The 16,910-nt window shown below is 42.1% G+C and overlaps 1 protein-coding gene across 4 annotated transcripts in view; it reads left to right on the top strand.

Annotated features, from left to right (window-relative positions):
• Window positions 1–16,910, top strand: part of EFR3A (EFR3 homolog A) — a 139,641-nt gene that overhangs the window by 68,165 nt on the left and 54,566 nt on the right. For all 4 annotated transcript variants that reach the window (XM_045006214.1, XM_045006215.1, XM_045006216.1 and 1 more), the window contains 2 exons: window positions 4,343–4,492; window positions 15,630–15,767. In XM_045006214.1, the coding sequence (XP_044862149.1) occupies window positions 4,343–4,492; window positions 15,630–15,767 (288 nt within the window). The remainder of the gene's footprint in view (window positions 1–4,342; window positions 4,493–15,629; window positions 15,768–16,910) is intronic.

Raw genomic sequence — 16,910 nt, 5'->3', positions numbered from 1 at the left:
ATGAGTAGTCAGACATCACGATTGAAGTATTGATTAATTGATACTTCAGTCAGGAGGCCAGGGGGACACCTGCTGATGCACCTGCTGCTTCTAAGGGGATCCCTGCCGCTACTCTAGGTTGGGGAAGAAGAGGGTCCCATGCTGCTGCTGCCTCTGTTTCTCTGGAAGGGAATTGGGTAGACCTCTGCCACTGCATTTCCAAGAGGGAGGTGAAGCTGTTTGAGGAATGGAGGAGGGGAAGGGAAAATATTGTGGTTCTCCTAGGGCACCAGGTTCCCTTCCAGGCCTGAGTAGTAGGCTTCTAACAAGTCTTCACTTACAAAGGAAATATTAGTTTGTATAAGTAATCAAAATCCTTTACTACTACAATAGTGCAAAAATATATTATGGTACAAAATAAACTGTCTAAGCTTAGCTGAATTTTCAGTAGTGAACTTCCAAACAGTTGCCTTTAGTCAGTTTATCTAAAGTATAAACATCATGGTGATGAGTTTTGTACGTTAAAACGTAAATAGATATAGGAATGGATTTGCCAGCTTAACATAACATTTTCTGCTTTGTTTGGTAGGATCATTTTGTGTAGTGGGAGTGTAAGCTGTGGTTAAGGATGGCATTTTGTATATAAATTAGTGTAATTTAAGGGTCAGCATGTCAATAGTGTAAAAACACTTTAATTAATAAAATGTCAGTATATTGCACCATGGGCTTGTTTTTTAGTATTACATAAACACTGTTTTTTGGTCTTTAGCTCCCTCTAGTGAACTGTTCTCATATGTTGTGTAATACATATAAGCATTATTGAAAACACTCAAACATGTTAGAATTTGTGAGAACTTTTTTTAATAGAATGATTTATAACTCCACTATATTGTTACCCTTTTTCACACTGTTAGGAGAATAATGTGCTACCAGTGCTGCTGTCTGGGGCTTCCTTGTGCTTTCTCTCTCAGGTTCTCTGGTCTTAGTTTCTTTCACAGATACACAGCCTTCATAAAACAATAGCCAGCTAAGCCTCTTGCCTACGTGTTCCTTTGTTTTGGGTGCTGCTGTGCCTGTTTTGGGGTGGGAGGTCACTGTTGCTTCAGCTACCAGGTTCTATAAGGGAGCGTAATGGCTTCTGAATGAAAGGTGGGTGTTACACCCACCAGCAAGGTTCATCCTAACCTATAACAATACTGATTTTTCCTGTTTTCATGTATTAGATTGTTCAGCTTGCCTTCAACAGTAAAAATCCAATTTGTTGTTAAATATTTATATTAGTCAGCATTGGGTGGAGGCCTGCTCTGCTAGGTGTAGTACAAAAGACACTTTCTTTGCTCAGAGGAGTTTATAATGTAAGAAATAATTGAAATATTCATCTGAAAGCTGTATATTTTTATTAAGGAAAGCATACTCACAATGCATCTTCATGGGACAACATGAAACTTCAGTGGTTGCATGGTCATTAAAAATAATTAACACTTACGGCACTTTTTACTTAGAACTCAAAGTGCTTTACGAGTTATAAAGATTAGCATATGGTCTTAGTTTCCTTATCAATTTGGACAAGGTCATAAAGCATGCTGATCATAGAGATGGGATTGGAACACAACTCTGGTAATTTCCAATCTTGTTCTTCACACCAACAGGGATGGGGATAGGTCCTGGCCTTAAACTAGAATGTGTCCTAATACAGTTGTCATAAGACTGCAGGCTTTGACAAATCATCCAGTAGTTCCAAATATCTAGTCTTTTGGGGACAAAACTAAGATGCAGAAGGATTTCAAGGTTAACATACATCTGATCTGCTTACCATATTCAGATGTAAATCCAACCCATTTTTTGGAGTATTGAAAGAGACCTCTTCTAGTGGAAGCTGAGCCATTCTTCTGTGCAGGAATTATGCCAGAAGATGGAGGATTCACGTTTCTTCAGCACAACAAAAGCCCCAGCTTCAAAGGGGTTTCGTGCACAACAGTGACAGTAAGGATATGAGGACTGGGCCTGTGGTGCTGCTGTACAGATCCACTGGCCTTTTTCCTCCCAGATAGTGCTGGAATAAGTAGCTCTTCTCCCACTGTGATTAGAGCAGAAGTATACCTTCCTTCCGGTGTTCAGGGGCAGGATTTTGGTCTTAAATAATTTGCATTTTTTATGTTTAAGTTTCCTGTCAGCCTGAAGTAATTCTGAATTGATCCAGTTCAGTTTACATTATCATTGTGAAAGAGACTTCCCTAAAGGCTAGGATTTTTTTTTTTATTTTAATGAAAGCTTAAATTCTGCAGAACCCCGCTTTACAGGACAAGTTTCCTAGTCATGTTGGCAAATGAGCTAGCAAATTTTTCAGGACATTAAACAGACTCGTATAACTCAGATTCTCAAGCTCCAAAGTGATTCTAAGGGTCAGATTGAAAGTGCCTGTCAGTACAGAAATCTTAAACTTGGTTCTCATCACGTCCTTCATAAAAAAATAAAATAAAAAAAAAATAGATAATCATAGGAGTTAAAACAAAAGTTGCCATTGGGATGGACAATGAAGTCACTCAAGACGAACAAGTCTTCACTATGTAAGTACCTTTTGATAGGGGTGATTATTGGTACAACCATTACATGAGCAAAACTTGATTGTACACCAAAGATATATAACTGAGAATTAAATGAGCATTCTTGATTCAAGTCCTGCTACTTTCCTATAAAGAATAATAAACATCTCACTTCCAAAATGTTAATATTATGGATGACACTATGTGACTGAAACTTTTTCTGTGATGGAATATTAAAATGCAGTGCACTTTAACTGTAATTTCTAGACTTCTTAAAATTGGAATTACAAGACTGCACTATACATCTACTACAGTAATAAACCTGCATTTCTCTAGTTATTTGAAATGCATCCCAATCACTTGCACATGCTGTCTCTACCTCTTATATTAACCATATTAAAGCTATCTTGCATGTACTCCTAGAAACAGGTTTAGTTCCTGGTACAAAATCCTAATTAGACCTGCAATAGATTATTCAGAATCTAGCCCCCTTATTTTCCTTTAACTGTGTGTGCCTAGTGAATAAAGTGGCATTTATGAAGTAAAGCTTGGAATATTTTAGTTTAGTTTAGCAACTGTAATGTGACTAACAGTTAGCTTAGAGAAGCAAGAACCAAGGCCAATGACCATGTTCCTTTGTGCTGAAATTAAGATTTAAAATGGCTTTAAAGGAGTGATGATATCTTTATTTTAAAAAGTCCAATTATGCTAAATTGTCTCACCTCAGATAACTAGTAGCTTTCTTCATTTTAATGTCTCTTGTCTCAAAATAAGTAAAATAAATAAATAAATAAAAATATAGCTATTGGCGCCTCAACATATTTAATATGTATCAGTTCAATGCCACAAATATGAACCTTTTCTGTATAAAGTTGTGTTTTCACATAGTTTCTTCTAAACTACACCTGTATTTATACTTATGGATTAGGAATGTAAGAATGTAACCAGTTAAGCTTAATGCTTATTGGTTTCTGTTAGTGATTAAACTCCACCTGGGATCCTGGCGGGCAGCAGAGCGCAGGGCCAGCAGCTGGAATCCCCAGATGCAGGGCTGGCAGTGGAGCCCCGCCTAAAACGTGGAGGTGCTGCAGCACCCCGGCATCCATAGTTCCCCAGTTAAACATTTAACCATGTAATGATAGAATTTTAATCGGTTACATGGGTGTTGTTTTTACACGTTATTTACATCCCTATTATGGATACTGTATAAATGGCTGTAAGCAATAGGACTAAGTCCTCAGTAAAGGTCCGAGCACATCCGTTTGTATTTTTTTGCAGTCAGCATTTTTGGTGTATTTGGTTGATAAATACAGATGGAAGTGCCCTTTCATATTTCATGTTTAACTTTTATTCATTGATCAAGATACATGTAGCTGTTCTAGCAGTTCAGGCTGTCTTCCCTTTTCTGGCTTACTTCTGTAATTTCTAATAATTCTTGTAGATATCAACCTGCAAAAATCTTGAAAGATTAGCTCCTTCTTTTTTGTAAGCCATGCACTTGGTGCTTTAAGAGGCAGTCTGTACCGTTGAACAATTTTATATATTTGCAAGTACGCCTGAAGATCCATATCAGTATAACTTTTAAAGGCCATATATTGTTCTCATGTGTGCATGAGTTGCTTCCATCAATGTCAGTAGGAGCCTTGTGTCCATTTAAAGGCAATATGTATGTCCTTAACCGTTTTAACCAGCTTTTCAATTTAATTCCATTTTAGAGCTGAAATGAAATCCAAACTGCATAACCGTAGTGCCTAATAACTAAATAAATCATTAAGTTTTGTGCTATGTTTCCACCTTTTGACATTTCTTTTCTCTCCTAGGATCCGGATTGCTGGAATCAGAGGCATTCAGGGAGTAGTACGTAAAACAGTTAATGATGAGCTCAGAGCAACCATATGGGAGCCTCAGCATATGGACAAGATAGTTCCCTCGCTGCTGTTTAATATGCAGAAGATAGAAGACATTGACAGGTATTATGCACTAATTATCACTAATTCCGATTTTTTTTAAGCAAGGTTTAGATAGCTTTTCCTTCCCTGTTAGAGTAGCTCTCATTGTCACTACATACTCTTGATAAACGTGTATAACTGGTAGCATAGATATGGTTAACTGCTAATCTTCGCCTTGGTAAATTTTTTTCAACAATCAATATTTCAATTGTTCCAGATCCTGTGAGACTGAAAATTGGTTCACAAATTCTTTATCCAGATACCTTTAAGCTTTTTAAACTTAAAAATCATTTGTTTCATGCAGTGTCTGATATAAAAATCAGCAAATACCATTTTTGCCCAACTAAACAAGCCTGTTTAAAGTTGAGATTTTTATTAATTTTTTAGGTAGTTCTTAAAACAGTTTCTGAGATTTTTATTTTAGGGGAGGAGAAGTGGAAGCAAGATATGGAACTAAGGCACAAATGGCAGTTGAGCACCCAGCTGTTGTTGACTTTCAGTGGCTCTTTGGCATCTAACTGCCACTTGTACTTTTGAAAATCTCTCCAAAGATATTTATGAATGAAATCACTGTAGCTCTTGAGAATATACAACAGTTACTTTTCCAGGGCATTTTTGTATGTACCAGAATGTGTATCAAGGTGGTGGTTGTTGTTTTTTTTCCCCCCATAATAGTATTGGAGTCATACAATTGCTGATAAATAGTCTTCTGTGGAGCATGTATTACAGGCAAATGTCCATTTGCTAATCCTGTGGAATTGCGTTAAGCTAATTCCATTGTGGAGGCATTCTTAAACAAATCTTCCTTTGGTGGCTGAATCTGGCCCTTTTAAGAGCCTACCTGTTATTAACTCTGATAGACTTTCTACATCTACACAAAGCAGTCATTTCATGCTTTCTTTCGTGCCTTCCTGCTTTGCTTTCCTCAACCTACAGGCCCTTTGTGTTCTCTCCTGCCTCACTTTTTCTTCCATTTCTGGCTGGCAGCACCTGGCTCTCCTTCAGAGCAGTAGCAATTTCAAGCTAGGCTGGTACCAATGGCTTCACACTTCAGATCAGTCATTGCCTACCTGCCCATTTTTCTACACGCCTCTCTGAGAGTGTCTTTGGAATACAAATTGCCCAGGCCTTTGAGGCACACAGCTGTCTCCATGTGGCTTTTACCCTTGGAAAAGTGGCCTGAACAAAAGCCAGTTGTTCCCAGGACCCTTGTGTTGCTGCTCTGAACGAGAGCAGCCTAGCCAGCCTCCACTGGCCTTGGGATGTCTGTGCTAGAAGAGAGGACTTCTCAAGAGCAAGTAGACAGAGGCACCTCTACATTACCGCCTTTCAGGTTCCTCTTAACCTCTACCTGTGCTGAGAAGCAGACAAATGGTTAACTAAATTAGTACTTACTCATTAAAGAAATGGACGCAGAAAGACTCTGACTTAAGTGGGGTTTGGGTTAGGCCTTAAAGGAGGTCATTTCAGATGGACCCTGGGGTAAAATTTATCACTTAGTGAGCAAAGGAAAGTAAAAACTGAGGCTAACTGCTTATTTGAAAGATAGTATTCTAAAGACACTCAGCAGAAAAAAATGGCTAATGCTTTTCCAAGTGGCAAATAAGTGGCTTTTATACACATGACATAAAAATGGAAAACAGTATTTATCAGTTGTTGACTCTTGGCCTTAAATGCTACAAATAATAATTTCTCGTTTTTTGCTATTGTGACTTTATACATGCAGAGGCAGAAGAGAAAGGCATCTTGAAGAGTAGGAGTACGAACCATATTGTTCTAGCAGATGGCATCAAAGCATTATGTAGGAAAGACCAGACTTCCAGCCCAGCTGCATAGAGAATGAATAAATACACACTACCATCTTAAGGGAGAATGAAACATTTCTCTTGACATTGGTTGCTTTTAAGAAACAGTTATGGGCTCTTCAAGTAATGTGCCTGCGCCCTTGGTCTGAGATTTTTGGTAGCGGTGCCTGTTTGGCCCACACATGCACCCCACACATGTGCACCTTGCTGAGATAATATGGGACAGCACAGGCAAACTGCCCTCATTTCCTTCTCAACTGCCTTTGGCCTGAGATGAAGCCTCTGTGTGCCCTTTTTCTCTAATACTTCAAAAATTAGTTATCATATAGTTACCTTGTAGCATTTGCAGTTGTTGGAATAGTTGTTCCTTTTGTATTTTCTTTTTCCTTTTAAAAAAAAATACTCATAGAGATAATGTAAGAGCTTCCCCTTAGAGGCTTTTTCTTTATTTTACTCTGGAATGCTGGTCTTCAAGAGGTGTGTCTCCTGCCGTGAGGCTAGTCCAGTCAGTGGTGGGCATTCCCAGTTCCTCTGCTGTTTGGGTGATACTCATATCCCCAGTAAGTGCAAGATCTGCACTTCCTTCAAGGGTAGATCCCAGAAAAAGAGGGAGATCAAGTTAAACTCCTAATGATGGAGCCTGCTTTAGGACCAGCTTCTAATCCCCATGGTGGAGGATTCCCCTCTACATAGACCTCCCAGTACTGCTAGCACCCCATCCACATCAAGGTCTTGGTCACTGGAGACCACTAGAGATGTAGGCAGTACCACAGCACGAAGTATATCTATGGTATTGAAGTCCTCATTGACATTTGCCTCTAGCTAGGAGGAGGTAAGGAGTAAATCTCTTAAGAAATCTCAGTCACCGACACACAAGAAGGCACAGAGACCTCAGAGCCCAAGAGGAGTTCCATGCAAGCTCCAAATGATGCCGGCACTGCAAAGGTGGAGAGGAGTCCATTGTTTAGACAAACTTGTAAATGAGTTTGGGTACCTGTACCCACACTGGCAGAGACACTGTTAAGAGTTCAGAACCCATCCCTGAGCAGCACTTGGTACCGATAACATGAAAATCAGTGGTACCAAAGACTGCTTAGCTACCTTTGCTACAGGTGGAATCAGAACCAATTTACTCACATGCCAAGCACTCAGTACCAGCTGCATCAGTACTGAAGCCGTGTTCCGCAGGTTTTCACTCAACTGTTTGATACCATGGATACCACAAGAATTTAGGTACGCAAAGGACCTAATAGTATCTTCAGAGCCGAAGTTTCCTCTGTTAATAGTGCTGGGGGTTTTTCAGCGACAGGAGACTCTTGGTCACCAACCTCTCTCTCACCTAGAGTAACATACTTGCCCTCGTCTATTTTGCAAGCTGAACAGCTAGCCTCCCCACCCTACCCTTTGGAGTATGTGCGGGGTTCCCTTGTCTAATCTAGGACACAGTGCTCTCCTTCCTACACTGACATGTTAGAGGAGGATAGACTTCAAATGACACCCACGTGGCAGGAAAACAGATGGATACTTCCACCTATGCTATTTGGGCCCCCTCTGTGGCCCTGGTGGGACCTGTGGACGTTCTATCATCAACAATTTGCAGCAAGGTCTTTGCACCACTGAAGGGAACAGAAAAGGGACCATTCTTCCTCAACCGCCGCTACCACCACTTATGACAGAGGAGGAGACCTTTGAGGAGCAAGAAATAAGGGTGGTTAAGGAGATGACACCTCTTACTAATATTTCCTCCTCACTGCCTGACAAAGCTGTCTTGCTTCCACCACCCTCTTAAGGCAGATGATGTTAGGCACTTTCAAGAACTGATTAAGTGAATTGCTTCAGATTCCCTTAGAGGTGGTTCTGGAGTCCTGCCATAAACTCCTAGATATTTTGCACACCTAGACACCTGTGAATTGTCATTCTGGTCAATAAAGGCTGCTAAGACAGTTCAGCAAACCCCAGCTGCCATAGCACCTACTTGCAAAAGGACAGATACAAGGTATTATGTCCCTGCCAGGGAATCAGAGTTTTTATTTTCTCATCCAGCTCCAAATTACCTGGTAGCGAAGGCTTTTAGTGAACAAGGTAGATTGCATAGCTCAAAGTCCACCCTTTACAGTAAGGATGACAGGAGGTTTGATCTTTTTGGTCTCCAATGCTATGCTTCAGCCACGCTTCAGTTCAAGATAGCAAATTATCAGGCACACATGGTCAAATATGATTATTTAAATTACAACAAACTTAATTCCTTTATTGAGCACCTGCCAGAGGAACATCGTGACCAGTTTAAGGCCATTGTAGACAGGGTCAGCTCCTGGCAAAGATATCGTTCCGGGCTTCCTTGGATGCTGCAGATACTTCAGCACGATCTACACTCACTGCAGTGGTCAGGAGGAGAATGTCTTTGCTGCAGCTGTTGGGCTTCCCAAGAGAGGTTGAGAGTACCCTCAAAGACCTGCTGCAGCCCCAGGGGTTCAAGCTGTGTGATAGGTATGGTAAGCCTATGCCCAGAGGGGATCCACATTCCGCTTGTCTGAAGTGCCTGGGACATTTGCAAGACAAAGTGTAGTATTTGCAGAGGCTTCAAGCCCAGAACTAAAAGTGGGAAAGGCTATCTGCTGAAACTCCTTTTAATGGAGTCTGCTGTCTGGCCTCAACCAGCACAAGAGGCGGCACCAGCCACCTCATTGCACAGCACACTGGCCTCGGTGCGGCACACCTCGGCACCGAGGAAGGACTCTCATAAGGAGCATCGGCACCACTTCCCAGTGCAGAAGGCCAGCTCGTTGGTGTGACATCATTCACGATCCCTACGCTGCATAAGAAGAAAAAGGCAGAGGGGGCCGTACTCATGCCAAAAAGAGCAAACAGGACATCAGTGTGGTGCGTCCCACACTGGGACACCAGAAGTCTGGTCCATTGGTCCCATCACCGTTGACTCTGGCCTTTAGGGAAGGTCCGGTGTTGGTGGACTCCCCAGTCTGGGCGGTGTTGGAGGAGGACCTTGACCGTCCCTCCACACCAGACACTTTCAAGGCCGCATGGGACTTGATTGCCATGACGGCACAGTGCTCTGCCTCACATTCATTGGTTCAGGTGCAGACGGCGCAAGCCCCAGCTCATCCTGGAGCATTTGGACAAGATAGTTCCCTCGCTGCTTTTTAATATGCAGAAGATAAAGACATTGACAGGTATTATGCACTAATTATCACTAATTCTGTGGGGGTTTTTTTTGTTTTGTTTTTTAAAGCAAGGTTTAGATTCTCTTCCAAGAGTAGATAGCTTTTCCTTCCTAGTTAGAATAGCTCTCATTCCTGGAGTATAGGCATACCCGGTACATCTACTGCACCACTTCAGGCACCGTCTGTGGCACCACCTATTCGGCACCGTGGCAAGCCCACCATGATGCAAGGCTGTTATCCATCGCCCCGGTGCCAGGGTCCACCCCTCCCTGGTCAGGCTCGGACTATTCCTCTGAGTCAAAGGCGGAGTTGTTCGTGTCCCGACACAGCCAGTACCGCTCAAGATCCCGGCACCAGTCTCGGCACTGTAGAGCGGAGGACCCCTTGGTTACCGATGGTGTCCTGGCCACCCCAGTGGTGGTGCCCGGTACAATGGCCCTTTATGACCTCAGCTTACCTCATGAAACTCACCCCTCCTCCTCCGTGGCAACTCCCCATCAAACCTCAACTGTTGTCTCAGGATGCATGTCAGATGCTTCACCTCAATCTGAACGTTCTTTAACTGCAAGCATAGTTCCTCAATGGTTCTAGGGACTAGAAGTCACTTGTTCATGGGAAGTACAAAATGTACAGGGACACATCTCAAAGAATTTCAGGTACCTCACAGGGTTAGTAACCTCTCCTTTCCCACCAATCAGTGCTGGTTTCCTGAGCCCAGAAATAGCACTGCATGGTGTGAAGCTGCTTCAGGAATGGCTCCTCTAAAATCAGCTGCTCTGTGTCAACCTCTTCATCATCCTCACCTCACTGAAGCTGCTGGTGCTACTGGACAGCTGCTGCTGTTGCCACATCATCTGCTGGGTGGTGCAGCAGGCAAAGTCCAAATTCGTCCAACTTTAAGTGCTGAAATGCAGCCCAGCCTGCCTCTATATATTCACAGTTGCCAGCATAGAGGTGCAGTGAGGAGCATTGTTGGGTCCATGCTGGCCAACAGAAATACAAAAATGGGACTAACCCACCCAGAAAAAGAGCACGGGGCAAAGAAAGCAGAAACCTGGGGGTTTTTTGTTTAGTTTTTTTAAGAATTTGAACCCTCCTGGTTTCTGCTATACATCCCACAATGCAGAGAGAAAAATCCCAGAATGCATACTTCTTAGCAGCAAAACAAAGGACCATAGAAGATCCTCCAAGAACTCCATGTGCTTAGTGTACACAACGATGCAAATTGAAAAAATGCACAGCCATCCTGTATGCATGTTATTAGTGTCGCTTATGTACTGCAAGTTAAATAAAGGCATCAATGTGGTTTAACACCTCCCACCCCACCCCAATGTAGGCAAACTCAAAGGCTTGCTGTATCTTATAATTCTAATAGTCATTTATTCTTTTTCACTACTGCATTTTTATACTTTATTACAGTTCTGTATTACAAGGGAGAAATGTACTATCTAATTGCTAGTATATGTATAATATATTCTTTTTCATAAGCCTGAAACATTCCTCCTACTCATGGTTTCTAGAATAAATGCTCTAAGTAGGGATTGGAAGTGGTTTTATGTAGTTTATTACAAGCTGAGCAGGCATTTATCACATACCCATTCATAACAGATTCTTTGATAGCTGCAGTGGAAAAATGGCAAAGTTCTCTGCAGTGAAACATTGTCATGTACTCAGGGCTGGATTAACGCAGAGGCTTTAGGAGATGCAGCTCAGGACCTTGGATTATAAGGGGTCTCCAAAATATATCCCTTACTGCATTGTTTTTCAGTTGGCAGCCTGAGACACAGATCTGGCCTACAATGGTCTTCCATTTGCCTGGGCATCAGCTGTTCCTTCATGCCTTCTGGGAAGCAGCAGCCAATCAGACCTGCTCTGGAAACAGCAGAGTTCTTTTCCCTTTCCCTGAGGTGTCTAGCCTATTCTCACAGGAAGGGAGGGGGCTTACAGGAGGGGAGGAGGGAGTGGAAAGAGCCCTGCAGCTCAGGGCAAGTCCACTCCCTTCGCCAACTTGTGTGAACAGAGATGGTTCCTCTGCTTCTCTCCCCTCCCTCCCTGTAATACCTGTCCTAAGAAGGGAGAGGTTGGTGAAAAGAACTCCTGGCTGCCCTCTGCCTGGAAGAGGGGAGGGGGGACCCTGCTGCATCCCTCTCCCACTCTGGTGAAGAATCCAGTGGAAGCAGAGGTGGGGCTGGGCACAACTGGCTGGGGGAGGGGCACATGGGAGGGGCTGGAGGGCAGAACTGCAAGGGAGCTGAGTTGATGGGAGCAGGGCAGATGCACTTCAGTTTATTTTCCCTCTATTTACTGTCATGCTATGTATTTAATTTAGAAACTTTTCATGTGCATTTAAACACATTGGAGCTAGACTGTGTTGCTACATTTCGACTTAATCAAGTGCTTTATCAGATACTTTTGCAACTTAAAGTTATCTGTAATTAGGGTGACCAGACATCCCGATAAAATCAGGACTGTCCCGATTTTTAGGCTTTTTTTCCCGCATCCCGATCGATGTTTGGTCGGGACGCAATTTGTTCTGATATTTCATACTCCTGGTTTGGTTTTGTTTGTTCTGCCAGCGGGACTCCGCCTTTTTTTTTTCTTCCCCCCTCTGCTGGCGGGACTCTGGTTTTGTGGGGTTTTTATTATTTATTTTCTCTCTCTGCTGGCAGGACTCCATTTTTTTTCTTTTTTTTTTTCTCCTCTGTCTGCCGGTGGGACTCCGGGACACTGCACTTTTTTTTTTTTTTTTTTTTTGCTGTGCTGGCAGGACTCTCCTCCCCCCATGTGTCCCGATATTTTCTTCATCCCATCTGGTCACCCTATCTGTAATTGATATGCTTTCATTAGTTAATTTGACTGGGTACTCTGCAGCACCTTTCTGAAAAAAGACTGCGAGCAAATGTCAACATTTCAGGCTATAGGAAAAGAAAATTAGATGTCCATTCATTTCTTATGAGTTTAACTCTAATTTGAATTTTGTAGTTTTAATATAATTTATATTAATAGCAGGCTGTTTTAATAACATTGCAGTGTATTTGTGTAAATAGTTGTTTGCAGAATTTCATTGGAATATTGTCTACTGGCATGTTTAATTTTTTACGTTGAGATTTATAAATAGTCTGGCATCCCACTCTTGAAAGGTTGCAAGCCCTGGCCGGTGGCAGGCTCACTAGAGAGCAAACACCTGAAAAACCCATTGGCACTAGAAAGTGCCCTTTAGCCCACCGAGATTTGGACATTGCCTTATCTGCCCACCAGAAAATGTAATTGAATATCACTGTTGTAGGTAATTAAGAAATTGAAGTCATAGCATCACTATGTGTATTACTACCAGTTATGTGCCGAAATTAAAATGGTTTTGTTCATTTTAATATTCATTCAGCTTTAAAAACTGGAACTGAAATAACCAATATAACTTAACAATAAAGTGGTTGGCATTGGGCGTAAGTGGTGGTAAAACACAAACCGTATGTCTACACAGCAATGAGCCTCCCAGCCTGAGTCAACAGACTTGGACTAGCAGGGCTCGGGCTAGCACTCTAAAAATAGGCTGTGTAGACAGTGCTTTGAAGTTGTGACTCAGGCTCTGAACCTCGCTGCAGCTTCAAAGCACTTTCTACACAGCTATTTTTAGAGCACTAGCACAAGCCTCCCTAGCCTGAGTCTGTTGACCCAGGCCGGGAGGCTTGCTGCTTCAGGCTATGTAGATTTACCCTCCAATAGCAAATCCAGTTTTCTTTCCTATTCTGTTAGACAAGTGTCCTCATGATCTCCTCCTTTGCACCCTAAAAGTGTCTGGCAAGCGTCTAATTATTAACCACCTACTTAGTATTGTAGCTTCTAAAATATTGACCAGAGCAGAGACACTTAGGCTTGACTATGTAATTTTAGATCACGATGGCCTTAAACCACAAACCTTCTGCGAACACTGGAACGCCTTAGAGCTGTGAAGTGTGTTGTCATTTGACTAAAATGACATTTCTTTTCAACCTCTGACTTTTTGTGATACTCATACTCTATAGCTTTTAAGCTACTGAAAACTATTAAATATGACGAGCCTCTTTTGATTCACATTCTTTGTAAACAAAGTTAACACACAAGCATTGTGTTTCCGGAACTGAATATACTTGCAGACTTTAAGGTCTGCAGGATCTAGTTGTGATGTAGTTATGTGGGCAGCAATGTTCTAATTAGTTTCATCAATTTTTTTTAACCTGGAAACCAACTGTTACTGCAAAAGTACTGGAGTTTTCACTTCACACTCACCCACCTAATGAGGATTAAGTGGTGGGCAAGTGAAGGAGATCATTAGTCACTTTGTTCTTACCAAAGTTTTGCCCAAGTTCTTGCATAGATTTGGGGATTTTAATTCATTTTGAAATATAATAAATACATACAAATAAATCTTAGCTATGTTACCAAAAATATTTTATGCAGCCTGAAACATCGCATAACTTTTGCTTTAAATTATTTTCGACCTGTCTGTTATATAGGCTTATGGTATGTTCCTGTTTATCCAAAACCCCATTAGCCGAATGTCCGCATTATCTGAATCCCTTCTTTGTCTCCCAGCATGAGATACAGGCCCTCTATAGCATGTATCTCATGCTGGGGAATAAGGAAGGCATTTGGATAATGTGAGCATTCGGATAAAAGACCCTGACTGCAAGGGGGAGGACAAGCCCTCAACCATGAGAGAGGCTGAATGTCTCCTGCAGCAGCACAAGGAACCTTCTGCAGCCTCGCTGTCATGGAGGGGAGTCAGTGAGGCCATGACAGGATTCTGCTCTTGCCTGCATGGACTGCAGCCTTCCTTGTGCCTGCAGGGATCGGGTGTCCACCGACCCTGTGGCAGTGCAGGAACCCCTCCGTCGCCCTGCCATCATGGGAGTGGGTGAGCAGGACAGAGCAGAGACCTCTAGTTAGGACTGCAAGGAGGAGGATGAGCCCCCAGCCATGGAGGAGGCCACCTGCTGCTGAATGGCTCCTGCCCGCTAAATAATCAGAATTCTGATTAAATGAAATCCATAAAAAGGCATTAAATAAAGTACTGTGTTTTATAATACTTTTTTCCTCTATACTTAGAGGGTTATGTAAGACCAAGACCAAGAATGGCTCAATTTCTTTGGATATTTCTTTGGATAGCTGAGTTCAGAGCTGATACAAATGCAGCTGGGGCTCCTTCAAAACTGTTTGACTTGTCCTTCTTTTACAAGACACAGGGTTCATTGCAGGAACTTTGTCCCATTTGCCCCAAAGTGCTCCTGCATGTGAAAGGGGAAGGCAGTAGAGAGTGTATTCACCAATTATGTTTTTCTGGAGCGAGTTACAGCAGGGGATGGAGGTTCCTTCAGATCAGGAACCTCCATCCAATTCCTTCAGATAAGGATGGAACCCTTCAGATAATGTAAGGATTGACAGAATTGTCTGAATTAAACCTAACCAAATCATATAGCTACATAGCTAACTAGTGTGTTTGATCTTGCCAAATAGTTTTTAGATTTAAAGCTGTCTAGGATAAAAGGGCAGCCATTTGTTCACCAGGTTTCTCAATCCCTAGACAAATCTACAGTACTAGATGCGATGTGTTACTGGACAAGTAACATGTCAAAACTCAGTATTGAGAGCCATTGTTTTGCCTCCTGTCAGGTACTGGCCCTATAAGTAAATTATTTATTGAACCCCTACAGTTTGCTTGGGGGAGAACAGATATGTAAAGACTGACATTCAGTCTCTGCTCCAGGTAGTTCACAACCTAGTACAGACACACAAAATTGTTGGGCCACAAAAATACACAAGGCTTGACTAGATGGACAGTTAGTGCACAGTAGGCTGTGGTGTAAATCTACAGCACACTAACATGCAGTGCACTAACTGGCTACGTGAAACTGGAGTAGATCAAAGCACGCTATACTTTTAGTGCGCAGTAGAAGCGTCCACATGGTTGGTTAGTGCCTGGCATTATAGTGCACTCTAGGTTTACATCCCAGCTTGTCGTGCACTGTCTGTCTTGGAACATGTTGGATGAGATATCTTGCAGAGGTCATTGTTGAGTGGCTTTGCATAAGTCAAGCACTTGAATACTAGCTGGATGAGAGCCATAAAAGTACCTAGGGATAGGTGTATGAGTAACAAGTAAGAATAACTCCAGTGCAACTTTTTTCTTTGTTTCAGTCGAATTGGCCCACCCTCTTCCCCTACAGGAGGAGAGAAAGAGGAGAACCCTGCTGTGCTGGCCGAGAATTGTTTTAGAGAACTGTTGGGCCGAGCAACCTATGGGAATATGAATAATGCTGTCAGACCAGTTTTTGCGTGAGTAGAAAACAAATATCAAAATGACTGTTTGTCCTAAAAGTTGGAAGTGTGTTTAATATTTCAATAAAGAAGATTAACAGTTTTAATACTAATGACAAACTTCTTCACTGTATATATGAAAAGCTTCTCTTGAGGTATTCTAATCTTTCTTCCCTGCCCATCACTCTGATCATGTCACTTTGAATCCTTTCACTGGCTCCTCCTGTTTCATCTCATAAAATTCTACCCCGAAAAATTTCTTCTTGTCCCCTTTTTAAGGGCCTTTCAAGGGCTAGATGCCAGCCTTGTCCTCCCATCTGTTAGCTTCCACCATGCAGCCCCTATACTACAGTGCCCTGGAAGGGTTGTCACCTGTGGAGACTGAACTTTGGGTTTACTGTTTTAATTCAGCAGTTTTCCTCTACTGCCTGAGCTAAAAGACCCAACTCTATTTGCTCAAAGACCCATTGCCAACTCATAAACTGCTGTGGTCCAGCCTCCAGAAGGGAACCGCTCCACATTCATTCCAGTAAGCATGGGTAACACATGGAACACCCCTCTGAATTAATATATATGGATACTACTTACCCTTCCTTAAAATCCCTCTTCAAGATGCACCTCTGCTTGTGAACCTACAGGAAATCAGGCAGCTGATAATGGTTTTGTTGTGCATCCGACAGGGAAAGCTAATTATATTAAAGTGTATTTGGTACCTTCAGTGATGTTTGGCTTGTGCACGGAACTAACAGATGTAACTGTTCTCCTCCATCATCTTTTCCTGCCTTCTGATTTTCACTCTTGTTGTTTTTGTCTCAGATTAAATTATAAAATCTTTAGGTCCAGAACTGACTCTTCTGCTGTGTGTTTGCGTAACATCTAGCACAGAGGGGGCTGATACTGATTTGGGCCTCCAAGTTAGCAGCAATAGAAATAAAAACCTCAATCAATAGAAATGTCATTCTTGCAGTTAATCTATTAAAGTAATATTTGTTTATTTTTATGACCACCTATGTGAAGTTCATACATTATAAATGCAGATTATGCATACTTTCAAACACATTTGTGAATTTAGTTGTTCATAATGCATTTTAACCAAAGTGCAGAGGTTACATATTGAAATGGAAGAGTGTTCCATCAACATTTTGCTACGTAAATAGCTGA

This window comes from Mauremys mutica, chromosome 2 (genome assembly GCF_020497125.1).
Source record: "Mauremys mutica isolate MM-2020 ecotype Southern chromosome 2, ASM2049712v1, whole genome shotgun sequence".
Taxonomy (NCBI): domain Eukaryota; kingdom Metazoa; phylum Chordata; order Testudines; family Geoemydidae; genus Mauremys; species Mauremys mutica.
The sequence above is the reverse complement of the archived record's forward strand: the minus strand, read 5'-3'. Positions and strand labels throughout refer to the sequence as shown.